Here is a 27500-nt window from a genome sequence, read left to right on the forward strand (position 1 = left end):
GGCACGTGCTGACCGCCGCCCACTGTGTCCACGACGGACAGGACTACCTGCAGGAGAGCAAGGGCCTGCGGGTAGGGGTGATGAGGTCACGGCGGGTGACACGCAATGGGACAGGCGGGCAGATTCGGGGAGGAGGAGGAGTAGGAAGAAAAGGAGGAGGAGCAGGAGAAAAAGGAGAGAGAGGTGAGGAAATGGACGGGACTCAAGGAAGGCCCAAGGACCTGCGGGTAGGGGTGATGAGGTCACGGGTGACACATAACAACGGGACAGGCGGGCAGAGGAGAGGAGGAGGAGCAGGAGAAAAAGGAGAGAGAGGAGAGGAAATGGACGGGACTCAAGGAAGGCCCAATGTTGTTGCACAGTCTGCTGAGAAAAGAAGAGTGCAAAAGAAAGGAAGAGGGAAGTGGAGGAGAGTTCGCCGCGCGACTGCATCCGCTCCTCCGGGCACATCAGATCCTGCAGACCCAGACAAGGTGTCCTTCCGCTGGGCGCGCGTCAAGCAGATCCACATCCCCCGCGGCTGGATGAAAGCCGTTGGCCACCAGCTCGCGGCTGACTACGACTACGCCCTGCTGGAGCTGCGGCGGAGGCCTCCGGGCGCCACGCCCATGGAGCTGGGTCTACTGGGGGCCCACCATGTGACACACGCCGTGCCCGCCGCACGCATTCATTTCACGGGCTTCGACCAGGACCAGCCGGGCAAGGCCGTGTACCGCTTCTGCCACGTCAGCCAGGAGTCCAGCGACCTGCTGTCCCAGCAGTGTGACGCCCGGGCCGGAGCCAGCGGGGCCGGGGTATACGTGCGGCTGTGGGAGGCCTCACGGGAAGGCCCTGATGGGGATGGGGATGGGGGGAGGAGAGGAAGGAAGGGCAGGGTGGGGGTCAGGGGGAAGTGGACGCGGAAGGTGATAGGCGTTTTCTCTGGACACCAGTGGGTGACAGACAATGACGGTGCCCAGAGGGACTACAACGTGGCGGTGCGCATCACGCCGGCCAAATACGCGCAGATCTGCCACTGGATACACGCTGACCCCATACACTGTCAGGGGCCCTGAGGCAGCCCCGCCATGAGCATGGTGCATCAGCAGGTTTACAGTTGCCTCATGAGACAATGAAGAAACTTGGCAAACTTGGTGTTCAATCCCTTTCTTTCTTTTCTCTTTTTCCTCCTTTTTCTTATTCTTAACATGCTGTGCAGTCTCCAGCCAGCATGTGAGATGAGGATCAGGATGTAAATTTGAATTTCTGTCCTCCCTCAATTTCTTATGTGTTATTAGTCAATAAATAATACATGAATAAAATAATAATAACGGCATGGTTTATTCAAACTGCAGACAACACAAAATTCCACGAGGGGCGGTAGTCTTTTGAAAGAGTAGAAAAATAGAGCTCATTCCTGCCGGAAGACGTAGTAGTTCTCTAGTCGTTCATTTCCTGCTTATCATTTGTTGGCGTTGCGTTGCTGCCGCTCTCTCATTCACTTTTTTTTGGCTAACAGCGACGTGTAAAGACGAGTTAGATTTTATTCTAGCAGCTAAACTTTACAAAAAAAACAACAATGGTAAGTGCTTTACCATAGGTACATGGTGGCATGATATGAAAGACAAATGCGTGACGGCCTTTACGTTAGCTGAGGGCTCGCGTCGATTCACACGACAGATGTGTTTTCGTTTGCTTGCTGGCTTTCGATGTTGAAACGGTGCCATCATGTATTGGTACAAATTGCATTTAAACAGTTATTTTCTCATTGCTAGAATACCTGCCCATCCAACAAAGTTTAAAACCCATTGACTACATGTGGGCTAAAAGTAATGTGGTCATCATAGCTCACATTGCTAACTATCGCTTATCATCCACCAGACAACAAGCGCTGTTCAGTTCTGCGTTGTGATGCCGTTGTTGACGGACATTTCTTTTTCAGTCTCACACTATTCTTCTTGTTCAACCAACGAAGAGACCAGAAGGGAGAACGTATGCTGACTACGAATCGGTCAACGAATGCATGGAGGGTAAGAAGCAGGAGTAGGGAAATGTTTTGCACTACAGTAAATGGGTTTTACTTGATGAATGTGTAGGCTACAATGATACAAGTCAATGGCAGGCTACCATGAAGACTGCTGTGGACGCTGTTACGGAGTGGAACTAGACATTAGTTCTAGAATTAGCTACACTTCTGAAACAGCAAAAATCATGCCTGCTTTGCTCCAAAGTACAGTACTGCATTAAATGCATTATTTTGGACAGGACAAACCCTGTATACTGCAAACATTGTATTGTACTGAATAGTGAACCGAATATTTTGAACACAGATATATTGCAGTACTGTATTGCAGGACGAAGCATTTTCCTGCTACACACTGTAGCTTTTTGGGGGCAGACTAACTAACAACATGCAACACAAAACAGTTTTGTTCAAATATAGAACCGGAGTTTAAACCTTTACAGATGACGAAATTCCCATTTTGTAACTTCCAATGTCACTTCACGCTCCCTCCCCTCAACACAGGCGTGTGTAAGATGTACGAGGAGCATCTGAAAAGAATGAATCCCAACAGCCCTTCCATCACCTACGACATCAGCCAGCTGTTCGACTTTGTAGATGACCTGGCAGATCTCAGCTGTCTTGTGTGAGTAGCAGCATGTGGTCAGTGTGAGGACGGGAGGGGTTGTAATGATGTGAGCGCTAACATGTTGTGAAGGCCGTAGCAGGTGGTTTTATTTGATTGTCAGGGGTGGGAACATGCACTACTTCTTTAGGGTGAGTTATTTGGGTGTGTGAATACTGTATGTGATGCAGTGATTGAAGCCTGGGTACAATAAAGTACACTATAACTCTAAAAGGAACGTACACTAACGCTGGGGCTACAGTGAATGTGTTGCGTTTAGACGCGTGACAAACTCAAATTTGCAGAAGGCCAAAATCAAAAACCGAAAAGAATGGGCATGGGCAATGGGCAATTGGAGATGCAAATTGCAATTGGCCTGGAAAAGTCATGAAGTGTTATGACATTTGGAAAAGTCATGGAATTTACTGTTGTTTTAATGTAACTACAGGCTTCTTTTAAGTCATCTCACCATTCATCGATTATGATTACTGTATTTCCAAATGAATGCTCCTGCTTGTTACAATAAATTAAGTTGAAAGGGGCTACATTTTATATTTAGCCCTAAAAGTATGAACAAATTCTTCAGTCAGGGTCATGGAAAAACCCACGGAAAAGTTTTTATTTTTTTTCAGCCAAAAAGAGTGGGAACACTGAATGTCAGGACGAGCTACAACGTTGAATTTTGCAAACAAACCCCCCAAAATACGATGATTTACCCCGGGGAAAATTAGAGTATTACAATTAAATTAATACTAATGGGGAAGTGTTAAAGTAGGATGTCTGTCTAAAACACACACACACACACACCCACACACACACACACACACAGACACACACACGGGTAACTTTGATACAGTTTTAAACAGGGTTCGAATTACAAATTTGACCCTAAGGGAGCCCCTGTTAAAAAAAAAAAAAAAAAAAAGCATACCCTTCAGCATGTGTAGTCTGGATACGATACGCAATTCATTACGTCATCGATTTGCTTGCCATCGCTCAACATCACAGAGGGTAGCTCGTAGAGGGAGATAGATAATGGCCCACACACGCACGCCCGCGTGCACACACACACACACACACACGCCAAGATTTCAGGGGTCCCTTGCTGGTGCACATCTCTTGGAGGGGCATGGGTAAACAACAGGGGGGACAACAACCATAAAACACTGTTGGCAGTGCAACACACATCCACGAAAAGAGGTCGATGGCGCACCATGCATGTCCGGTCCAAAACACATTTGGTGTTACCTCAAAGCGTAAAATGAAACGTCATCACTTTACACAGCTGGGCAGGCTACTAGCAAAGTGAGCACACAGGCGCGCGACAGACCAATCCAGACACCCACTAAAACAAACCATCCTACTGCTGTGTTTTGTTGCCAAAATCACTGTATGTAATGAATAGTTTACAATAGTACATGAACAGTAGGGCGACCACCAGTCATCCAATAACGCTTAGGTAGTTGCAGGTAAGCTTACGTCTGAAATGTGAAAAACACTATTTTGTAACCGATCAATCTTCAAGCACCACCCAACTCTTCCTTCATCATGAAGATGTACACAGCACTCCCCTGTCGTTTAGGCATGATATCTGTATTGAAATACCATTTAGAGAGCATTGCCAAACTCTCCTTAAAGACAAGTAAAAGCAAAACATGACGAGCAGGGGCACAGATTTTAAAGCGCACGAAATTTGAAAAGAGAAAGTAACTATTACACCCGAGTCCGTCTACACAGCGCAACAAACCCATCCTTTAGCCGAACCAAAAGAATGAATTTAGCAACAATCGCACCGGGCAAGCAGACCCAAGTCAGCATGTCGCGGAATGCAAAATTAATAACCAAATTCCCTTACCTTAGAACGCTGTCGTGATCTCGGGTCTGCCGCAATTATTCCATATAAATCCAGAGGTGAACACACGCAACACAGCTAGCAAGCTGGATAAGTTATGTGCTAACATTGATTTTGGCAAGTTCCAAAGTTCCGTTTCAGTGAGTAGGCTACGCGCATAGCGGTGTGGTGGTGAAGTACAGCCATACCTCGCGGTTTAATAAACACGTTCAATAGGCGGCCTACGGTTGGATGCATGGTGATCGGAAAATGAAACATTTTTTATTTATATGGAGATATTTATATTTAATATGGATATTTAGGGCTGTTTTCCTTATTAAGATAGTATAAATGACACATTGAAGACATAGACAGAAAATCAAGTTTTGCCTCTTTCATGGGAGCCTGAGGGAAAGGGAGCTCAGCTCCCTTTGGCTCCCCCGTAATTCGAACACTGGTTTTAAAGCATCAGAGACGACCCCTCCAGACACAAAAGATGCAAACACAGACACCCTTTGTTACAGTCTAAAACAAGTTGTTATATTACCCCATCTCGTCAAATCATTGATGGTGCTCTTTCCATCTCTTCTCCTCCAGCTATCGTGCAGACACGCAGACCTATCAGCCATACAACAAAGACTGGATCAAAGAGAAGATCTATGTGCTTCTAAGGCGTCAGGCGCAACAGGCTGGGAAGTAGAAACTTGACAGACGTGACTAGTTGAAGAAAGTGTGTGTTTGCGTGTGTGTGTGTGTGTGTGTGTGTATGTGCTGTGTGCGCGTGTGTGTATCTTGTAAACTTGTGATTTGAGTTGTTTTGGGGTGGGGGCGTACGGGTAGGTATTGCCTGGAGACAAACCATGTACTCATCTGTGCTGTTTTCTTTTGAAGTTATTTGGTGATTTGTTTTCCTTCCTGATAGTGTGTAACTCAGTTTTTATTTCTATTCTGTTCCCTTCAAAACTGCTCATCTGTGGCTGTTATCTTTTGAGATTTTGGCAGACCTCGTGCAAGGTCTGTGACAGATGGACTGACTGACTGACTGAAGAACGGACAGACGGACTTTTAAACTGCGATGTGAGATGTAAACTTTTAAACTCACGATTGACGAGATTGCACAGTATATGCCCAGTTTAAGACGGTCAATAGCAGAAGATAACATCTGTTTACTGACTTAACATGGTGAAGAAAGCTGTACTGTATGAGAAATGGCCTGCAGAAGACATTTTTCTTGGTCTCTGCCCGATCAACATCCCTCCCCCACTCACCCCATGATGATCACTATATAACAAACCATTTCAGTGGTGAGGGGAGACTTAACAAGAGTTCATGTTTTGGAAAGACACGGTCAAATGGCGATAAGAAGTGTGTCAAAGGATCACTGCTACCATTTGTTCAAAGATGTTATACCTATTACGTTATTAGCAGAATGATACTTGATCATCAGGAAAGCAACAACATGCATCATTATTTGCTGAAATGCCAATTTTATTTCTTTTCTCTTGCATGTCAGTGCTTAATGATGTTTTGTCAATTACGGACCCAGTTGTATAAACCACTTTGTTTTTGGAGGCCTTTTGTATTCTTCTGGTACACATTTTTGTTTGTTCTTTTGGTTATTTTAATTTAAAAAGACAAAATGTGTTCGCATTGTCCATTGAACTGCTGAGGTGATGAGTTTTTTTAAATGACAACTGTGTTGGTCCTCATTTTGTTTATTTGCATTATTATGAGGTAACCATTTTTCATGTATTTAGCATCGGTTGTAATATTATTATTTCTCACATGTTGCATTCAACCCAGTTTGATTAATTGTGAATCCATTAAAAAGGTTTTGTCATAATGTGTGTTCGTATCTTGTTTTTCATGGACGGTGGTAATGAATAGTACATTATGTGTGGAGTACTTGGGAAGTGTGAAAGAATAGTTTTGCATTAAAAAAGCCGAGAATGTTTCCCCTTAAAGATTCAGTTGAAAAAGAAGCAAACAAACAACAACAAAACATTTTTTGACCTGTGATGGAGATTCATCGAGATATGGGGGTGTTTTTTTTAGCACACTGTTCCTTTAAATTGTGGCGGGCTGCCCTGTGGTTGCTGCCCAGGAAACCCCGTTGTAGCTTGCTGAGGGGACCCAAGATGGCTGAGAATTCACAGTGGGGCTAGTGTTTATTGGAGTAAGATGTTGTAACCCTTTGACATAACCGAGGTAGTATATAAATTATAACGATCCGGAAACACAAAGGAGTGCATCGGTTCGACCCATTGTGTCTTAAAATGTCTATATGTTGATGAGAAGACAGGCTGGTCCCTCCGAGGCCCATAGCCAGAACATGGCGGAACACTTGGGCAAAATATAGCAAGCTAGCTAGCCTGCTAGCTTATTATGAAAACACAGCTATAAATACGATTTCATCTACACATGCAAGAGCCGACTGTGTTCCGGTTCGAGAGTCTGCGCTGTCGCTTCGCTATTTAGATTTTTTGAAGACGACTGGGCATCACATTTTATAATGTTAAACGCTGGCAGATAGCTCATTAGCTACGTTGCTAGGCTACTTAGCCAGCAGGCTGTAACGTTAACTTGGTGGCAGCTGCAGCAAACTGAAGTGAAAGGGCATCTGATTTTGCCCTGTCGCACTCCGAATGTGTCCGGTCTGAAACTTTTACGGACTATACTTACCAACAAGCAAGATGCATATGATGTATACTGGTTAGCGATTGTGCGCAAGCTGTCATCAATAGCTTCATCTTGGTAGAAGGAGAATGCTTTCGAAAGTACCACAATACATTGCCACTGTACTAACCAACAGCATTAGCTAACGTGAACAGTTGTCATTACGAGTTACGGAGCCAGTCATACTGGCAGTTAAATTCGTGAATTGTTGCTGTACCTCAATCAAAATTCATATTTATTTGAAATGCTCAGCTTCTGCATCGGTGTAACAGTTGACTAACCAGGTAATAATCTGAAGATCAGCCCACAGTTAGCTTGGGGACGTTAGCTTCTAGTAAGGGAACCCCATTGGGAAACTCAAGTGGCGTCTAGGAGGGAAAGTGGACGCGTTTACTTCACTGCCGGTGAAGTGACCCCCACCAGGTGTAACATTGGAAACGGCAACCTCGTCTGCAAAAATGACGGACACTCGGCGACGGGTGAAAGTGTATACCCTCAACGAGGACAGACAGTGGGATGACCGGGGTACAGGGCACGTTTCCTCGGGATACGTCGAGAGATTGAAAGGCATGTCTCTCCTGGTGCGCGCCGAAAGCGATGGTAAGGTTCTTGAGGAAATTGGCATCTGCCTTTTATGAACTAAGTCAGAAGCTTGTAAGTAGCCTAGTTAACACGTAGTCTCTACTTTCATACTTGCTGATAGGAATGAGAAAGCACATGTAGACAGGCTGTTACTCGTGAGTCAAACCGTAAAAACAGTATAGTATGATGGCATTTTGTCTTTACTGATTATTTATTTACTTTATACAGCTCTAAGGTCCACCTTAACCTTACAAACTGAGATATTAACCTGTTGTAATTATTATATCCTGTATGTAGTGCATCTGTCCTGTTGTAAGCAGTCTCAAAACTCATTCAGAAATGTCAAAGCATTATGGCATGGAGGACAGCGTTCATCAGTCCCGTGGTCCATTCCCAAGAAAATAGTGTATAAATGACCTGTTTTGACACATTGCTTGCCTTTTATTTGCTCAGGATCACTACTGCTGGAGTCTAAAATCAACCCAAACACAGCCTACCAGAAACAGCAGGTGAGTGAGAACAAGTAGAGCCAGCAAGAACACCAGATGATTGTGTTGTAGCAGAAGGGGAAAACGAATGCTGCTCTGGACCTCTTCCTTTTTGAACTATACACATTAGTCTCCCCTTACTATAATGTGATGAAATGGTCTTCACACTGGGAATGAGCTCCAAAACAATCAACTTTATTTATTGTTTTGTGGATGGATGTGGATCTCCCCTTACCATACTCATATTTTTTGCTTCACAGGACACATTGATTGTCTGGTCAGAAGCAGAGAACTACGACTTAGCACTGAGTTTTCAGGAGAAGGCTGGTTGCGATGAGATCTGGGAGAAAATCTGCCAGGTGATTACATTTCCCTTAATCACTCCCTCCCCCTGCTCTCCCAGTGTACCATAGAAGCCTATCTGTTATCTTCTTTTCCTTATTATGATGAGAGCCTGTATACCTAATGGGTTGGTTTGACTTTTGTTGCCTTCATTTTCTCTGAAAAAAAGTCCTGGCACTGACTACACTACTGACAACAGTTCTGGTTTCTGGCTGAATGTGCACTCGTGCCACTAACTTGGAACAATGCGCCAGAGCCAATCACTGTGCCACGAGCCTATTCACGTTTTTGTTATTGTTTACTGCTACAAACATAGGGCTACACTCGGTGAAATTAAATTCTCAGGGACGTGTTTGCTGATGTGTGTCTTTGATTTTGAACTACATTGTGATTGATTATAATGCCAGACACATCAAACAACAGTACATGCCTCCCAAAACAACGATCTTAGGGCATATCTTGAAGTCTGTTGTTTCAGCAGAAGCACATACAGCAGCCATGACGTAAATTGCATAAAATTACATGTACTACTTGGGTATCTCTGGCTTCGCTACCTCCGCATGAGATCAGCGTAAAAAAAATCCTAACCCGACATTGCGTCAAAGGCTATTTCTCCCCGAGTTTAAGGTCGGGATCTCGGGATTCCCAAGAAAATGATGGCAACATTTGTCCAGGGTGTCGGGTAACCCGAAAGTCCCTAGCAATCCACTGCCAGTTACAGCTGGTTTAGTGGGGCAGTATGTGAGTGAGTGGAGTGTGCATGAAGGCGCATGCATGTGTATGTTTGCTTGTGTAGGGGTCAAAGACGAGACGTGCATTTTTTTTTGTTCCGCACTCATTTAACTATCAAAAAAGTAAATTAATGAATTTTGAATGTTATGCTGATAAACAGCATAGTCTGGTGTCTCATTTCAGTAACATTTAAAGAAAAATAATTGTGAATGTATGTGTTAAATAATCTCATAAAGTGCAAAAACGTCATTCAGTGTAATGGTCCGAACTTAAAAATCATCAATACATCCTTGAATAATTATGCAAAATGACGAACAAAATTCTTTTTTCACTCTCTGGGCATAATTCTAGAAGTGTTCTTGTTATTGTATTAAGAGCACGTTTCATTACCATTTTGTTTTGATATTCAAATCATCTGGGGACTTTTGTCCGGATTTTCAATTCCTTAGATATCATTCAGTGTAATAAGATCAACATGGTGCTTTTAAATCATAATAAAAAGTGATAGTCACACACAATATGTGACATCATCAAAAGGAACCCTAGGGACCCCTTAAGTGATGATGCAAAGGGAGAATCTTGTTCTTCAATAGTCAAAAATTCTGTATTTTTATCTTGTGGTAACAGCGTCCACAAAAACAGATGTCATTCAGTGAAATGTCAAAAAACACTTCTATACTCAGATATTCATCCAAACAAGCATATTTTCTAAATAGACATAGTAAACACTGTGGGTCAAAGTCATCCTCTCATGTAGGTGACTAACTGTGTGCTTGTAAAAAGGTAAAAATAAGGTGAAAAGTATTTGGTCGTCCTTCAGTGTAAGAGATGTCATTCAGTGACATGCAGTGTAAGGGCCATTTCATTCAGTGTAATCAGTTCATGGTTGTATATTAAGAATCAAAACGGCAATATAAGTTGCAATATTACTCTAAGATACAATAATATGATGATACTACTTGAAATTATGACTTTTATTGTTATTTCCATTATAACCTTGTTATTGCCATGTAGCATCCATATTACTGGGTAGATTCTGGGATTTTGGAAGTTGTACATGAATTATCAGAACACCCTAAGTCACAATCCCCGAAATATGCAGGTTAACAGACAAAAAAATATTTTTTATTGTTTTAGGCCTAAGTAGTAGCCTACCTCTAAGCTTGTGATCTTGGAAGTTCTTCAAAACACATTGTAATGCCCCAATATTAAGTAAAATACCAATTATTTGACAACATCTATTTCTGTTGTCACTCATTCAGGACGTTGAGTACTGTAGTATGATGGTAACAATATGATAGCAATGAAAAGTAGCTGTTTATATAGGCTTTTTTGCCAAGGCATCATTCAGTGTAATAGTTGTGGTCATTCAGTGAAATGCCCATTTTAATGTGAAAATAAAGTCAAATTCTTACAAAACTTGTTTGATTAGCACAACACATGCGGGGGCATACAACAAATGAATAATTGCTTATTTTATGCTGATTTCTTCTTCAGTCGAAAAACTTCTTACAGCCAAATGGGTGAAATGCACTTGGTGAAAGACTACAAACACTGCAAAAACTATTTGCAAATGCCTTTTACTAGAAATTTTAGGTTTGATGAAGACCTTAAATATAGGCCTTTACTATGGTATGTAGCTTATTTCAGTTTTTTAACGTCATCTATATGTTTTTTGCATTATCAACAGTTTAACACCATATTACACTGAATGACATTTTATGGGTGAAAATGGGGTAAAATGCATGTTCCTTACTATTTTCTGAACAGAAAATAATAAACTTAATCACTCTACACTCCAATGTACCCAAAAAAGTTGAAGAATGATGTCAGGGAACAGTTTTATTTTTTGGAGTCCTGAAAACCCTGTTTCGTCTTTGACCCGTGTGCAATCATCCACCTCTATGGGTCTCAGCAGTGCTTGAATCTCAAGCACAAACGGCTAAACTTCATACGCTCTGGTGCCCTTTGTTGTATGCATGTGAGTGTGTTTGCGCTGATGAGGCAGATCAATACACATTTAAGACTTTTTCTTTAGGAGTGGTGTGTGTGTGTGTGTGTGTGTGTGTGTGTGTGTGTGTGTGTGTGTGACTGAACTACAATATACATTGAATAGACTTTATGTTTTTAATTAGATTTTTTTTGGCTATTATTTTTTGTATTATTTACCCGTACACATGAGTGTCTAACCAACCTGATGTAACACCCCCCTCATGTCTGTTTTTTTTTTTTGTGCTGTGGTATTTCGTGCATGCGTCTGTCTGTCTGTGCACACATTCGTGTGTCTGTGTACATGTAAACGTTTGTGTTTGGATGTGTGTACGTTTTTGGATGTGCGTGTGTGTACGTGTGTTTGGATGTGTGTGTACGCGTGTTTGGATGTGTGTGTGTGTGTGTGTGTGGCCGGTGGCTGCCACAGGTCCAGGGCAAAGACCCGTCGGTGGACATCACGCAGGAGCTGATCGATGAGTCGGAGGAGGAGCGCTTCGATGACATGTCGTCTCCGGGCCTGGAGCTGCCAGCCTGCGAGCTGTCCCGCCTCGAGGAGGTAACCACCAACAAATCTAGTTCAGGACTATTTTTATTACTATTTGTGTGTCTGTGTCTGTGTTTATGCTTATTCAGACTTAATGTTATTACACACATTGTTGATAAAAATGAGATAAAACCATGAAGTAATGTTGCACTTACACACTGATTTAACCAATGAAGGAAGAAGATCTCCGTCTTTGTGGGTTTTTGTTGCTGTGTGTTTGTGTGTGTGTATGTGGGTTTATATATATGTGTGTGTGTCTGTGTCTGTGAGCATTTTCTCACGTGAAGACGAACAAATGGCGCCTTCTTGGCAGCCTTCAGAGCTGGTGTGTGTGAATGTGAGTGTGCATGTGTTTATTTGAAAGCACTTTGAGTCAACTGCATAGTTGTGATATAGTGCTATCTTAATAGGTCAATGGTGTTTCTGTAGTAGAAGATGTGAGGGTGGTGCAATCGCAGCTAATGCCACTATTGTATGTTTTTTTTTTTTGCTTTTATAGGATTATAGCATATCCATTGCTTGTACATGAATTACCAATGACTGATTAATTTATGGGCATTCGCTGTCGTTGTACTACCCGACGTCTTCTACTGACAAATATATATATATATATCATTGACACAAATAATTTAAATTTTGATTTGGTAGGTGGCGGAGCTGGTGGCGTCGTCGCTGCCGTCGCCGCTGCGGCGCGAGAAGCTGGCGCTGGCGCTGGAGAACGAGGGCTACATCCGCAAGCTGCTGGAGCTGTTCCGGCAGTGCGAGGCGGCGGGCAACCGCGAGGCGCTGCACCAGCTCTACGACGTGGTCAAGGGCATCTTCCTGCTGAACCGCACCGCACTCTTCGAGGTCATGTTCTCCGAGGAGTGCATCATGGACGTCATCGGCTGCCTGGAGTTCGACCCGGCGCTGCCGCAGCCGCGCCGCCACCGCGAGTTCCTGACGGGCACGGCACGCTTCAAGGAGGTCATCCCCATCTCGGACCCCGAGCTGCGGCAGAAGATCCACCAGACGTTCCGCGTGCAGTACATCCAGGACATGGTGCTGCCCACGCCCTCCGTCTTCGAGGAGAACATGCTCTCCACGCTGCACTCCTTCATCTTCTTCAACAAGGTGGAGATCGTCGGCATGCTGCAGGTGAGGACCAGGACTCACGCACACACACACACACACGCGCACGCACACACACACACGCACACACTCACGCACGCACACACACACACACCAGGACTCACGCGCACGCACACACAGACACAGACACAGACACAGACACAGACACACCAGGACTCACGCACACACGCACACACACACACACCAGGACTCGCGCGCACGCACACACACACACACACACACACAGACACAGACACACCAGGACTCACGCACACACACACACACACACGCAAACACACACGCAAACACACACGCACGCACGCACACACTCACGCACGCACACACACACACACACACACACACACAGACAGACACACCCACACACACACAAACACACACCCACGCTTCACCGTGCTCTGTTTTTGCCTCTATGGCTGATTGTGTTCATGGTGCAAGCAGGTTAGTGCGCGAGTTAAAGTGGATAGCGGGGCTGAAATTATTACTAGTAGCCACAACCAAGTTTTACCAACATGTGGCCAGTTGACAGGTGCCAATGTCAAGTCCTTACACACACACACACACACACACACCTACCTACACACACACACCTACACACACCTGTCCTTGCTCCATCTATTCTTCCCACGCACTACACTACACATGCACTGGCACACTCTTCTACAGCAACACATAAGATAGTACACAATGTCATATGTCCCATCTCCATGTGCCCGCTCCTCCTTACGCGGTCGACTCCTGGCTAACACAGCACCTCACACCACACACACTTACCGGGCGAATACACCGGCTGCGACGAGATTCAAGCGACAGAGAATCGCTTCTGTGCAGCAGAGCGATACGAGCGATTCAAGCGACTAGAGTATGTCCGTTAAAAGCAGAATGCAATTATTCCAACATTCCCATTGGCTGTGGTGGCTTTCGCCGAACCGTGTCATAGCTAAGTTGCACAATATTCCCAGTAGTTCAACTACAAACTGTCGCTCTCATTGTGCGAATCGCCTCTTGTCGCCTGAATCGCGTTTGCCGTGTGAGTCAATACAAAGTCAAGTCCTTCCGTCGCTCGCTTCGCTCAGGTCGCGGCGGGTGTATTTGTGCCGTTACACTACTCCGTGCACACTCTTCTACAGCAACAGACGTGAAATTACACAATGTCAAGCGTACACACACACACACACACACACACACACACACGTTTTCTTATTCATGCACTTCTCTTATAAGGTAGATACAAGTATAAGCATGTGTACAGACACAAACGTGTGTGTGTGTGTGATCTGTGTGTTGGAGACAGGCTGTTTAGGGCTTATGGATGTGTGTGCTTTCATTGCTTTTATTTTTTGACAGTATATTAGTTCCCTGTCTTTCGCTGTCTTGCTCGCTTGCTCCCTCTCTCTCTCGCACTCGCTCTTTCTCTCTTTCTATTTCTATCTTTCTATGTGTGTGTGTGTGTGTGTGTGTGTGTGTGTGTGTGTTTTAGGTGAGCTACTAGCTTATTTGTTATATAGGGATGTGTTTACACCGTATGATATTGTATTTCAGTGTTTGGGTGTGTTGCTTTGCAATGTTTTGTTTTGCTTTGTTTTGTTTACTCTTCTATGTGTAGCTGATTGGTAGTTCCCAGGCTTGTTTGCCAACGTGTGTGTGTGTGTGTGTGTGTGTGTGTGTGTGTGTGTGTGTGTGTGTGTGTGTGTGTGTGTGTGTGTGTGTGTGTGTGTGTGTGTGTGTGTGTGTGTGTGTGTGTGTGTGTGTGCCCGTGCACACGAGTGTGTGTGTGTGTGTATTTTGACAGTCGTTAGGAGGGTGAGCTGGGTTTCCACGGTGAGCCAATGTTGTTTAGGTGCTGTTTGAATGAGCCACAGTTTTGGCCCTTTGATTGGCCAAGAGGGAAGGAGGACTCTGAAAGCAGTGCTGTGATTGGCTGCCCAGTCCTGTCAGGTGACGTGTGGGGCAGGCTCCTTCCTTCTTTGGAAGAGAGAGAAAAAGATGGAGGAGGAGGAGGAGAAGGAGGGAAAAAGAAAATAAAGAATTGAGACGGTGGTGGTGTTACTATGGAAACCTAGAAGCAGTCTACTGTTGGAAACGCTCTCCCTCACCCTCTCTCTTATACAACACCCCCCCCCCCTCCTTGTCTCTCTGTCTCTCTCCTCTCTCCATCTCTTTCACTCTTTCTTTGCACCCCCCCCCCCCCCCCCCCCCCCCCCTTTGTGTTGTGTTCTGAACAGATATGGAAGCTTGCTCTCTTTGCTTCTCCCTCCTTACACACTCAGGAGTTTTTGCAGAGCTGCGCAGATTGCAGCGTGTGTGAGTGTGTTTTAAGTACATGTTGATGTACAGTGTTAGTGTATTCATGATGTTCCTCCACCACCGAGAGAAGAGAACTGGACGTCAATCATTAACCAGACACATGGTAACCGCGAGGGAGCCAGGAACTAGAGTGCAAAGATAGGAAAACATAAAACTGTGGAGGTGTATCACAAAGAAATGAACTGAAATACAGATTAGGAAATGGGCAAGATGTATTTGTTAAATTATTACATCACTATTATGTTTAAATTAAACTTAGAGACCTAATACCAGTCTAAACAAAAGCAAAAGGGATGGATTAAGGCTAAATGGTTTAGCACAGGGTGGTGTGAGGAAAACTGAGGGAGAAGGAAGGAGATGGCCTTCAAGTGTTTAGGAAACATAGAGTTAATGTCAAAGTCAAGGACACGTAGAGGGGGAGAGCAGATGCACTGATCAGACGTGTTTGTATGTGTGTGTATGTGTGTATGTGTTGGTGTGTATATGGACGTACTTGTGTACTATGAGCGGGAGAGACGAAAGACGATGCATTTTGCCTGACTAAACATTGACATGCTTGTTTGTGGCTCACATGGGGACCCCGTGGATCACATGCACCATAATTCACAGTCTGAAGCCCCTACTCCTTCACTGATCTAGCGTTCTATATGACTTTTGGGTAGCAAGTCTGCTCTGTGCTCGCAATGGCTCTAGTGGAGGGGAATGTATTGCGCTTAGCGCAACCTACCTGATGACGGTATAGACGAATGACCAAAAATATTGTTACAACTGGATATTACGAAATATGATATTGATTGACAACAATATTGATATCACGATATAAATTCGATACATTGCACAGCCCTAACATACATGCACAAGAATACACTCATATGTGCACATGAATATAGACAGATGCACAAGGCAGCATGGCCAGCAATATGTCTTGAACCAGGCTGTACTAGAGAGTTTGTTGTGCCTTGTGGAACGCCAACATTTTACTGGCGAAGTTGTTCTCAGATCAGTTCTTAATCTTCTGGCACTCATCCATCATTCAAAAACAACAAAACGGTCAAGTGTGAGACATGTACGCAAGATGCACGGTAGGCAAGTGCTCATGTATATAATCTCTCTCTCTCTCTCTCTCTCTCTCTCTCTCTCTCTCTCTCTCTCTCTCTCTCTCTCTCTCTCTCTCTCTCTCTCTCTCTCAGGATGATGAGAAGTTCTTGACGGAGCTGTTCGCTCAGTTGACAGACGAGGCCACGGATGACGACAAGCGGCACGAACTGGTAGGATGACATCACCTTCATCATCAGCAAAATCATTATTTGTTTTCATATAACATGATATTGTCTATTGTCATTATACACAGTGCAATACAATACAATGGAATAGAAAGCCTTTGTTGTCTTAATACACACAGTACAATGACCATTATCATCATCACCGTCATTATTATCATTATTGCCGCCACAACATGACAGGCCCAAGTCACCACCCAAACAGGCCAAGCAACGCACGCCATACAGCCATGCTTGCACAACACATGCATACACCCATGCCTTCGATAGCTAGGAAGGGGTGGGCAGCCGGAGGAGGGAAATGAAAGGCAGTTCCTCAGTCAGTTAATGTAGCCTAGTGTTTCTCAACGGGGGCGGTACAGCCCCCCAGTGGCTGTTGGAGAGACCTAGGGGGGTGTAGAGGGGGATACGGTTGAGCGGTGGCGGTGCTTAGTTGTCATTAGGGGCATTAGTCCATTTAAAAAAAAAAAATTAAGTAAAGGGGGCGTTGGAAGGCTTAGGATGTGGTGCAGAGGGCGTTTGCTCCAAAAAAGGTTGAGAACCAGTTACAGCAACCGTATGGACTTATGCCCTATGATGTAGCCGTCATTCAAGGCCCCAGAGAGATTTACAAACGCTTTTTTTTTGTGAAGGGCGAGGTTTGTTTGTTTACTTTGCTTGGCATGGTTGCAGAACATGACCTGGAGTAAATCTTGCGCAATCGTTTCACAGATTTACGGCGGTTGTAACGTTGCGCAATAAGGTTTTGCAAGCTCACAATCATAACAATGTTGGAATGGTGTGTGTGTGTGTTTGTTTGTAGCCTATTTGCACTTGTGAGACAGGGATATTTTTAACGGTAATATGCTGCAATGTAGTGTTTCTCAACGGGGTCTCTACAGACACCTAGGGGGCTGTTGGTTAGCCTTTGATGCTCATTCGCACATTGGGGGGGCATTTCTTCTTCTTTTTCTTTTTTACAAAGGAGGTGTGTTTGCAGGCTAATTACAAGGTCAAGGGGGCGTTGGGAAGCTTATGATGAGCTCATGGGGGTTTTTGTTCAGAAAAGGATGAGAACCGCTACTGTAAACAGAGAGAGTAGAGAGAGAGAGAGGTTCCATTGGCCCATTGTTTCGGGGTTCTAGTATTGCAAGGGGGAGAGGGGGGAAATCCCCCTTTAGGCAGACCTAGGCAGACCTAAGGACTGTTCTATTCAATGCTAGGAGTATTATGACACGCCCCTTTAGGCAGACCGGAACCTGGTTATGTTAGGTGCCCATAGCAACCTGTTACATTGGCATATCTCTATATACTAAAAGAACCGCTGCTGTAAAAGCATAATGGGGAAGCCATGGCCTAATGGCTAGGGAGTAGGTGTTTGGATGAGAGGATGCAGGTTGCATATGCATATAGATGCCGCTCCAGGCACCAAAGGTCAAACAACTTGTACGAAGCATCAGGCTAAAACGGGTGAATATGGCAGCATCAGTGAGGGAGCGAGACAAGAATAAACTCTGGACTAGTACAAGGGACGCAAGGGTTTCTCATGTTGCTAGTGTGGAAAATACCTTTTAATGTGACGTGAAGACACACAGAACCGTGTGTGTGTGTGTGTGTGTGTGTGTGTGTGTGTGTGTGTGTGTGTGTGAGTGTGAGTGAGTGAGTGTGTGAGTGTGATCTCCAATATCATGTATGGTAAATAAACGCAATCTGTGTGTATGTGTGTGTGTTCGTGCTATGGACTACACCTGCAGTAGCCACGTGTAGGATAGTTAAGAATAAATATTTGTGTGTGTGTGTGTTCCAGGTGAACTTCCTGAAGGAGTTCTGTGCCTTCTCGCAGACGCTGCAGCCTCAGAATAGGGACGCCTTCTTCAAGACGCTGTCTAACATGGGCATCCTCCCTGCCCTGGAGGTCATACTGGTGAGACTCCTTCCATAGCCATGTGGCTGATTATTTCACAATGAGAGAAGTCCCAGGGTTCCCACGGGTCATGGAATTTCTGGAATATCATGGAATTTCATAAAAGTTTTTCCAGTCATGGAAGTCATGGAATTTTCTTAATGCACAGTCATGGAATATCATGGAATTTTCTTAACAGCTGTTTAGGAGCAGAAACCTTTTTGTTTGGTGTATAACATTGTTTCTTACTGATTATACTACAACGCTTCGCCACAGACGGTTTGGTTTCACACTGTAATGTGCAGCATTCTAGAATGCAATGAGCCCACTGAACTCTGGCAGTGGCTCGGCGTCGTCTCGAGAAAATAATCTTCAGTTTTACACTTTTTTAAACATTTGAACGTCATTTTTTTACGGAAATGGTCATGGAAATTCTGTTCTTGGGGTCTGGAAAGTCATGGAAAATCATGGAATTTGATATCTTTTATAGCACCTTTTCCTGGGATGTGCACTATCCTCTCCTTCATCTGATTATTTCACAACTTCTCCCAAGTTCTGGCTGCCTTTTTTCTCTTCTTTTTTCTTTCTTTCTTTTATTTTTTGAACCTTTCTGAAATGTAGGTTCAGAAATGTTGAAATGTTGGTTCCTCCCAATAGCGTTTAAGTTGTAGTTGCTCTCTCGCAACTTTTTGCCTCCCATCTCCCCTCCTTCATTTCCTCCTCTTCCTCGCTCCTCCCGCTCTCCCATGCCCCAGTTTCTGTGCTCCACTTGCCGTTTTAGGGCTACATCTGCACTACACCTCTATCCACCCTATCATCCACGGCAAGTCAGACAAACACTGAAATGGGTATGGTTAATGGGTACATGGTTATAAGGTGTATAGCTCCAATCAAGGCCCTCTATAGGAGACTTATGACACCCCGGGGTACCAGAAGTAGACTGGCCACTTTTTCCGATGTAGATTGGTTAGTGGGTGTGGTAATAAGTTGGATATGTTCACAGTTTCAGAACCAAATTATCTTTTCAGTTCCAGCATCTTAATAGTGTTGGAACAAGTCCGACAGGTGGACAATGATGCGTCCATCTATGCAGAGGGGCCCTGGGAGTTCCAGACCAAAAAAACTCTGACGCCTTGTGGACACATTACAATTTAAAGAATGCGTTACAGACAGATTGACAGACTAACAGACTGACTGACTGACTGACCATCTACAAAAGTTGTTAAAAGATTACAGTAATATAATCACATTGTGCAATTCACCTGTTGATCAGCGGTAACTGTGGTTTGTGAATGGTGTGTGTTTGTGTTGCAGGGTATGGATGACGCACAGGTGAGGGGAGCAGCGACGGATATCTTTTCCTACCTGGTCGAGTACAATCCCTCGATGGTGCGGGAGTTTGTCATGCAAGAGTGCCAACAGAATGATGACGTGAGTGAACACGCACTCAAATGTCTGCTATATGACTACTGCAATGTACAATTATGTGTATTAGTTTACATAAATACACAAACACAAAACGTAAAAAAAAAGACCTGACACCTTTATTTCCTTTGGGATAAATAAAATTACTCTACATACACACCCCCACACGTACACACGCAAAGCTAAACAAGCAACAACACACACTCATCATTGTTTCAGACTGAAGGCCTATTTTCTGCATATTTCATTTTTTCACAGTTCAATTATTTGTCGCTGGTCTCATCAGTTCAGTGTTACATTACTCTCTCTCTATCTATCTCTCTCTCTCTCTCTCTCTCTCCCTCTCCCTCTCTCTTTATCTGTCTTCCCTCTCCAGCTCTCTCGCTCTCTCTCTGTCTCTCTCTCTCTCCCTATCTTCCTCTCCCCTTCTCTCTGTAGGATATCTTGCTGATCAACCTGATCATTGAGAACATGATCTGTGACACGGACCCAGAGCTAGGGGGCGCTGTCCAGCTCATGGGCCTGCTCAGGACCCTGGTGGACCCTGAGAACATGATGGCTACTGCCAATGTGAGGACACACACACACACACACACACACACACACACACACACACACACACACACACCCTTCAGGACCCTGGTGGACCCTGAGAACGTGATGGCTACTGCCAACGTGAGGAGACACACACACGCACACACTGTACACCTACACACCCATAGGTGTACACTTGCACATGGCACGCACCCCACACACGAATGCAAATGCCATATGCTGGGGTGCATTTCTTGAAAGCGTAGTTGCTAGCCAGTTAGCAACTTCGGTAGTTGCCAATGGAAAGTTGCATTGCAAACAGCAAAGTAGCTAATCTAGTTAGTAACTTTGGTTTTCGAGAAACGCACCCCAGCTCTGTTCCACAGCTACTAAAACATGCACTGAATAAACAGGCACCCACTACATAGCTGTTGCCTTGTTTCTGTAAATCTGTACTGTGTCTTTGCATCCATCCATCCATCCACCCATCCGCTGACCTTTCCGTTGTTTCCTCGTCCCACCTGCAGAAAACGGAGAAGACAGAGTTCCTCAGCTTCTTCTACAAACACTGCATGCACGTGCTCTCCGCTCCCTTACTGGCCAACACCACTGAAGACAAACCCAGCAAAGGTCAGTGTGTGTGTGTGCGCGTGTGTGTGTGTGCTAGATGTGCAAAATGTGTTTCTTTGTCCCTTTAGCCTTCTTCCAGTACCACTGGAATAACGTAGTTAAGGTGTGTGTGTGTGTGTGTGTGTGTGTGTGTGTGTGTGTGTGTGTGTGTGTGTGTGTGTGTGTGTGTGTGTGTGTGTGTGTGTGTGTGTGTGTGTGTGTGTGTGTGTGTGTGTGTGTGTGTGTGTGTGTGTTCCCAAACAAGCCTGACTAAATGCGTATTTTGCCAACGTGTGTGTGCTTAGTTGGTTGGTTGTGTTGGTTTGTTGATTGTTTGAATGCGTGTGAATGTTTGTGTGTGTGCAAGTGTGCGTGCGTGTGTGTGTTGTAATGATCACCCTATATTGATGATGTCAAGGGGGTGCCCCCAGAGCCATACAGAGAACAGAGTTACGCGATTGGAGGACCAGGAATTAAATTGCAGCCCCGCCTTTCAACGAGATAAGGTCGTGTCTAAAGCAACTGTCTTCCCATAGACTCAACATAGAACCACCACATTAACAGCCAAAAATAAGGACTAACGAACTATACCGCGGGGTAATCACCACAAATATGTCAACTATCAACTGTCTCGGTGGTGATAATCACAACAGTTTTACCACCTGTGATGTTTATCTGAAGTTATTACTACGAACAGCAAGTCTTGTCATATTCCCTGCATTGCATCGCATTGCATTTGCTGTGTGCTACGCCCACTACTAGGCACTAACATTCGCAATGCTGAGCAGTACTGAGAAGCTAAAACAGCTAATTTTGCTAATGAGGAAGTCGGCCCTAGCACACAGCGGAGATTGCCTGACTCTGTTCTCTGTATGGCTCTGGGTGCCCCGTCTCGAACCCCCTCGAGCCTGTTCTGTGTGTACACTTTACGGCATGGACCTGTCTTTGTAGCTGCCGTATTGTTAAACCAGGGTGTATGCTGGGTTTTAAAAAGTGTTAAAAGGTGATAAATTAAAAAGGCAAAATTTAATGGCCTTAAAAGTTGTACATTTGCTCAAAAGGTATTATTTTTTGAAAAACGAGGTACCGTATTGGCCCGAATATAAGACGTGTTTTTTGTTATAAAAATAGTACTCCTAAAAAGGGGGGTCGTCTTATTTCCGCGCGCTAGAGAAAAAAGTAAAAAAAAAAAAATATATATATATATTTTTTTTTTTCACTTAACCTGAATGCGGCCATTAGTCTATGCTTCACAACAATGCCACAATACTCAAAACTCAATAACGGATGGGTTAAGAGATTGTTTTGTCCATATCAAATTTGCAGATGCTTGTTTCATTATGACTGTTGCACTCTATCAACTGTCAATGTCAACGCGATGCGGACGACAGTGCAAGGGGAAAAACACAAGTCAATCGCGGCTCGTTACTCTGCTTTTATTTGTGTTTGGTTTTACAGTCTCATCAGGAAAGCTTTGGTCGTTCTCTCTGGTCAGCCGACAACACCACTAGAAATAAATAAATGAAGGGTGATTTGACGAACAACCTGTAGGCTGAGTTTTGGATGCTGTCATCAGCCAATCAATGATCATCTGTGTGTGCGCGAGAAAGCGGCGCCTTTGACAAGCGGCGCCTTTGACAAGCGGCGCCTTTGACAAGCGGTGCCTTTGACGATATGCCTCGCAACGATGCAGCAACACAGAATAATGGTTAGGGCAAGAGATTGTCTTGTTCATATAAAATCACTAGGAGTTTTACCCTTGGTACGAAATGAATATCAATCGGACTTCTAATGTCAACGTGGTTCTGATAGGCAGCGCATCGGTTTCAAGTGCAATGCGTCAATCTGCCTTTGGTCACGTTCGGTTTCTACAGTCCAACGGAAAACTTTGGATGCATAAAATGAACGGCGATTTGGCGAGACGGCTGCTGGTTAGATATTGCTGTCAACTAAGCATTTTGCAAAATCTGTGCATTGCACAATAGATTGCCTATCTCTACTGGTTGCCTGGCTGGCGCAGACTAATGCTCTGAGTGTAGGCTATGTTGCGTCGCACTTTAAACAGGCGGGCCCAGGCGGCTGTAGCCTGTAGGTGCCTATTGGCGCTTGACAGGTGAAGTGAGTAAAGAAAGGAAAAGGATATGAGTAGCCATCTGTGGTCTTATATCATGGAAATTCCATGAAGATTATATTGTGAAATTTGTTCTTTGTAAAAAGCCTCAGATTTTCCAACAAATTAAAAACTGCATTTTGAGAAAAGTTTCCAATGTGAAACAAAATTAAGTCTTCAAAAAACTTTTTTCCCCAAAACATGAGCCTGAAAATGGGGGGTCGTCTTATAATCAGGATCGTCTTATATTCGGGCTAATACGGTATTATTTTTTTTAGTTGTACCATTTTGACAAAAAAAATTGATTGATTCTGTATCTGAGGACAGTATGAGGGCACTCATGGGTTACACGTTTAGGGCGTCAGGTTGCCAACCTGCCAGGTTGGTGGGGGAAGTAATTAACCAGTGCTCTCCCCCATTCTCCTCCATGACTGAGGTACCCTGAGCATGGTATCGTTCTGCCGCACTGCTCCTTTTCGGATGTCTTTTTGCAAAAAACGAAAGTGTAATGTAATGTTAAGGAGGTAGAAATGACAAAAGATGACTTGTTAATACTCACATCGGAGTGTCGTGATGGTTGTAAAAAAAAATCTTAAGGTAGTGAAAAAGGGTATTAAATGGTAGTAAATTTGACAATTTGATATACCCTGTAAGCACAATCTTGTATGAAACACAAGCAGGTCATTGGAGTGCTTCTGGGTCTTCTACTTTTTTCTTTGGTGCTCATCAGTGTAGGGGCTCTCAAACTTGGTCCAGGAAGACAGATGCTGAGGCACTCAAGGTTGCAATTTTTTTTTTTAACTTTTTTATTTGGCTACAATGCCTACGCGTTTCGGCCCTTATGGCCTTCTTCAGGGCGTGTCGAATCTTGTATGTACAATCTTGTATGTTTGTTTACTTGCGTGCAGTCAGCGTCCACTCTGTGGCGCTTCCTAGTATCCTACACGCAATATACGCAGCAGACGGTACTGTTACATCGTGTCCGGCTGAGTACCATAAAGTGTCTGGCGAAGACCGCAAGGACCCTTGGCCAGATCCTTTGTGTTTGTGTGTGTGCGTGCGTGCGTGCGTGCATGCGTGCGTGCGTGCTAGAGTGTGGCTCGGGCCGGTTTTTTCTGTTCGAGCCCGGCCCTCAGCCGACAGAAAAGTGATCGACCCCGACCCGAGCCCGAGACTAATTAAAATGTTTGTGTCCGAACCCGTCCGAAGCCCGAGACCACTTTAATAACAACAGAACCTGTGCGCAAGCAAGATTTTCTATGTGGGCTCCAACATACTCAAAATACCACGTGATAAATAGCCAGGATAGGCAAAGACGTTAGGATGAGACAATTTGCAGTAGCCTAATTTAGTTACGCACGCATAGTAAGTATAAACACACACACACACATGTGACAGCGCACCTTGTGTTTCTTTCGGTTAGACCAGAGATGGTGGGTGCGGTGATCAAATGCATGGGAGGGGCGTGAGAGGATAAGAAAGGCGAAAACTAACGAATACGTTTTGGATGCAGTCAGCGCGGCTATGGAACATTTGTTACGTTACTGTTAGTGCAAATAAATCCCCGCGAGCCCCGTGAAGATGCCGGTCCATGTCGTTAAGAAGGATGTGCTATAAGTTCACCCCGAAGAACAGTAGCCTGTTCGGCCCTCGAAGAGAATGTCATTTCCCCTGATGTCCATGCGGTCAATATAAAATCAGGAAAGGTTGCACGCGCATAGTTACAACTGTAAAGTGACAAGAATTAAGAACCTACGTGAAGGACATGAAATGTCACAGCGGACAAAATAGTAACAGGAAACCTCTCCGCCCCTACCTTAGGCAACTCCACGTAGCGTGTGCGTCTTCTTTAATCCATATTAATCCATATTATGCTCCTTGCTACCATGCTGGAAATGTAATCCTTGGCGAGCAATGCAGTGAAAAACTTTGTCATTTTATGTTCAACATTTAAGACAGCATCGAAGGCATGCTAAAACACGGCCTACACTAGGCCTACAACAAAAGACCACGCGTTCACTGATAACTGTTGATTTGGCGCTTATTAAGAAAGCAAGTTGACTCGGCATTCCTGCTCGGCTGACTGGGAGTGAGCGTCCATGTTGCCGCTGGTAACTGGCGCGTGCATACAGCCAATAATAATCCTCGCACGAGTAGCCTACCAACATTTTCATGTATGCGTATTCAATTACTTATTTTTTAATCACAAAATTGCCGTTTGCATGAACTGAAACATTTCCTCTGGTTGCTTACACTTTTCACAATGTCTGTTTGCTTCAAGCCCGAGTCCGGCCGAGTCCGACAGATATTCTATTTTTTTTGTCCGAGTCCGGCCCGGCCCGTCGGGTTCCGACCCGGCCCGTCGGGCTTCGGTCGGGTTGCCATGCTCTGGTGCGCGCCCGTGCGCGCCCGTGCGCGTACCTGAGTTCCGTAAACTTTCTGGGGAATAACGCAACGATCCTTGACCAGATCCTTACACTTTGTGTCTGTGTGTGTCTGTGTGTGATGTGCAGATGACTTCCAGACGTGCCAGCTGCTGGCTCTGATAGTGGAGCTGCTGACGTTCTGCGTGGAGCACCACACGTACCACATCAAGAACTACATCATCAACAAGGACATCCTGCGCAGAGTACTGGTCCTCATGGCCTCCCAGCACGCCTTCTTAGCGCTCTGTAAGTAGTACTGGACACACACACACACACACACACACACACACACACACACACACACACACACACACACACACCTGTGCAGAGTACTAGTGCTCATGGCCTCCCAACACGCCTTCCAGTGTTAATTTCGTCAGCTTTTTTTGATTTAGTCTTAGTCTTAGTCACAATGACGAAAATCAATTTTAGTCTTAGTCATATTTTAGTCATTGCCTTCCCAATTTAGTCTTAGTCTTAGTCAAAATGACGAAAATCAATTTTAGTCATAGTCAAATTTTTGTCATTTTAGTCATTTTAGTCAAAATTTCAAATTTTAGTCAACATTTCAATTTTTAGTCATTGTAGTCAATATTGTGGTGTAAAATAAATAACATGCAATGGCTATTGTTATTTCACAAAGTATTAATATAGCCTATTGCAGCAAATATTCACCTTGTTACTTGGTCATTTTCCACCAAAACCCAAATCAGTCATTTCAACATCATAGAGCAAAAGAGCATCACACACACACACACACACACACACACACACACACACACACACACACACACATCCAGGTGCAGGCTGCGCTCTCTCTCTCTCTCTCTCTCTCTCTCTCTCTCTCTCTCTCTCTCTCTCTCTCTCTCTCTCTCTCTCTCTCTCTCTCTCTCTCTCTCTCTCTCGTGCATTAGAAGCTGCTGCATATTATATTTGATTTTGAGTTTGATCACGGAGGAAGCTATGCTCTTCTTCACCTGACCGCGTGACTTAAAGCCTGCAGATTGCCGGCAGTGGGAAGACCAGACATCCCAAGTCTGCATGAAGTTCAAGAAGTCTCCCTGATAGTGGTTTCCCGATGACCACGAGTCAGATAAAATACTGCTGATGTTAGAAGTTAGCGGTTTTTGTTTTCAATTGGCAATGCGAGCAGAGAACGATAAGGACTCGTGCGGTAGGCCTATGTGTGGAATAGGCTTAAATAGATTGCGCGAGCACACCTCGTATGCCCTGCAAAAGTCCCAGGAAAAATAGTTAGGCAGGGGTATGCAGACTGGACGATAGAAAGGACACGCACATACAAATATTTCAACACTAATGCTGTTTTGTTTGTCGGGGGTGTCGAGGCTCGATAAGCATGACCTGAAAAGAGTTTTTGGAACTTAGGAAGACGCTGAAAACGCATGGAAATGCTGTCGACTTCCTTGGGTCTTTTAGCGTTGCTCTCGACGAGAACAAGTTTCAAATCTCAACAGTTTAAAACTCCTTAGCGATCGCCCATCCATTGATTCTTTTCAAAACTACAGTAGCCGTGCCTCTGTTACTTTAGACAGGCCAACTTTCCCACTGCTGGCGCGCGCTCCCGCTGTGACTGATTTAAATAAATTCACAAATCCGACCTTCATGATTTGCTTGCGAACTGCCTACTCATATGGTTAAACAACAAATATAGCAAACATTACAAAAAAAGAACAGACCGAACGCCGGGCTAAGACAGCCTAAGTGAAAAGGAGAATAGTGGAAGCTCGAGGAGGTTTAGAATGACAGTATCAGAGGGGGATTGGCGCGACTGTCATTACCTACTGCAGAAACACATGTCTTCGTCATGGACAAGAGGGTTGTTGAACATGTTTCAAAATGAACACTTCCCTCAACGTCGGCTATTTTTCTCTTTCTCTGGGAATGTTTTAGGACCTAAACTCAACTTAAATGGACTCACTGAACTACTAGGCTACAGAACTACTGACTGAGCCGCGCCATGCACTGGCTGCCAGCAGATACAAGCG

The 27500-nt window shown here is 44.5% G+C and overlaps 3 protein-coding genes across 5 annotated transcripts in view; all 3 read left to right on the top strand.

The window, feature by feature from the left end:
• The window catches only part of LOC134468499 (serine protease 23-like), a 2544-nt gene extending 1302 nt beyond the window's left edge, over positions 1 to 1242 (top strand). Inside the window, exon 2 of the mRNA XM_063222419.1 lies at positions 1 to 1242. This exon is cut by the window's left edge and continues 631 nt beyond it. Within this exon, the coding sequence (XP_063078489.1) occupies positions 1 to 1055 (1055 nt within the window). The 3' untranslated portion in view covers positions 1056 to 1242.
• Positions 1243 to 1411: 169 nt separating this feature from the next.
• erh (ERH mRNA splicing and mitosis factor) lies at positions 1412 to 6280 on the top strand. Of its 2 annotated transcripts, none has more exons than XM_063223230.1 (4): positions 1412 to 1561; positions 1922 to 2009; positions 2507 to 2627; positions 5035 to 6280. In XM_063223230.1, exons 1-4 carry the CDS (start codon positions 1559 to 1561, stop codon positions 5135 to 5137), a joined length of 315 nt encoding a protein of 104 aa, XP_063079300.1. In that variant the 5' UTR covers positions 1412 to 1558; the 3' UTR covers positions 5138 to 6280. The 2 variants fall into 2 exon arrangements, with proteins under 2 accessions (XP_063079300.1, XP_063079299.1); XM_063223229.1 differs by lacking the exon at positions 1412 to 1561 and adding an exon at positions 1669 to 1715.
• A 281-nt stretch (positions 6281 to 6561) lies between these two features.
• The window catches only part of smek1 (SMEK homolog 1, suppressor of mek1 (Dictyostelium)), a 30388-nt gene continuing 9449 nt past the window's right edge, over positions 6562 to 27500 (top strand). For both annotated transcript variants that reach the window (XM_063223235.1, XM_063223236.1), the window contains exons 1-11: positions 6562 to 7713; positions 8149 to 8204; positions 8444 to 8542; positions 11677 to 11805; positions 12442 to 12930; positions 16419 to 16496; positions 18295 to 18411; positions 19705 to 19821; positions 20254 to 20385; positions 20877 to 20979; positions 25582 to 25740. In XM_063223235.1, coding sequence (XP_063079305.1) covers positions 7572 to 7713; positions 8149 to 8204; positions 8444 to 8542; positions 11677 to 11805; positions 12442 to 12930; positions 16419 to 16496; positions 18295 to 18411; positions 19705 to 19821; positions 20254 to 20385; positions 20877 to 20979; positions 25582 to 25740 — 1621 coding nt within the window. In that variant the 5' untranslated portion in view covers positions 6562 to 7571. The remainder of the gene's footprint in view (positions 7714 to 8148; positions 8205 to 8443; positions 8543 to 11676; positions 11806 to 12441; positions 12931 to 16418; positions 16497 to 18294; positions 18412 to 19704; positions 19822 to 20253; positions 20386 to 20876; positions 20980 to 25581; positions 25741 to 27500) is intronic.

Source organism: Engraulis encrasicolus, chromosome 18 (genome assembly GCF_034702125.1).
Source record: "Engraulis encrasicolus isolate BLACKSEA-1 chromosome 18, IST_EnEncr_1.0, whole genome shotgun sequence".
In the NCBI taxonomy this organism is placed as follows: Eukaryota; Metazoa; Chordata; class Actinopteri; order Clupeiformes; family Engraulidae; genus Engraulis; species Engraulis encrasicolus.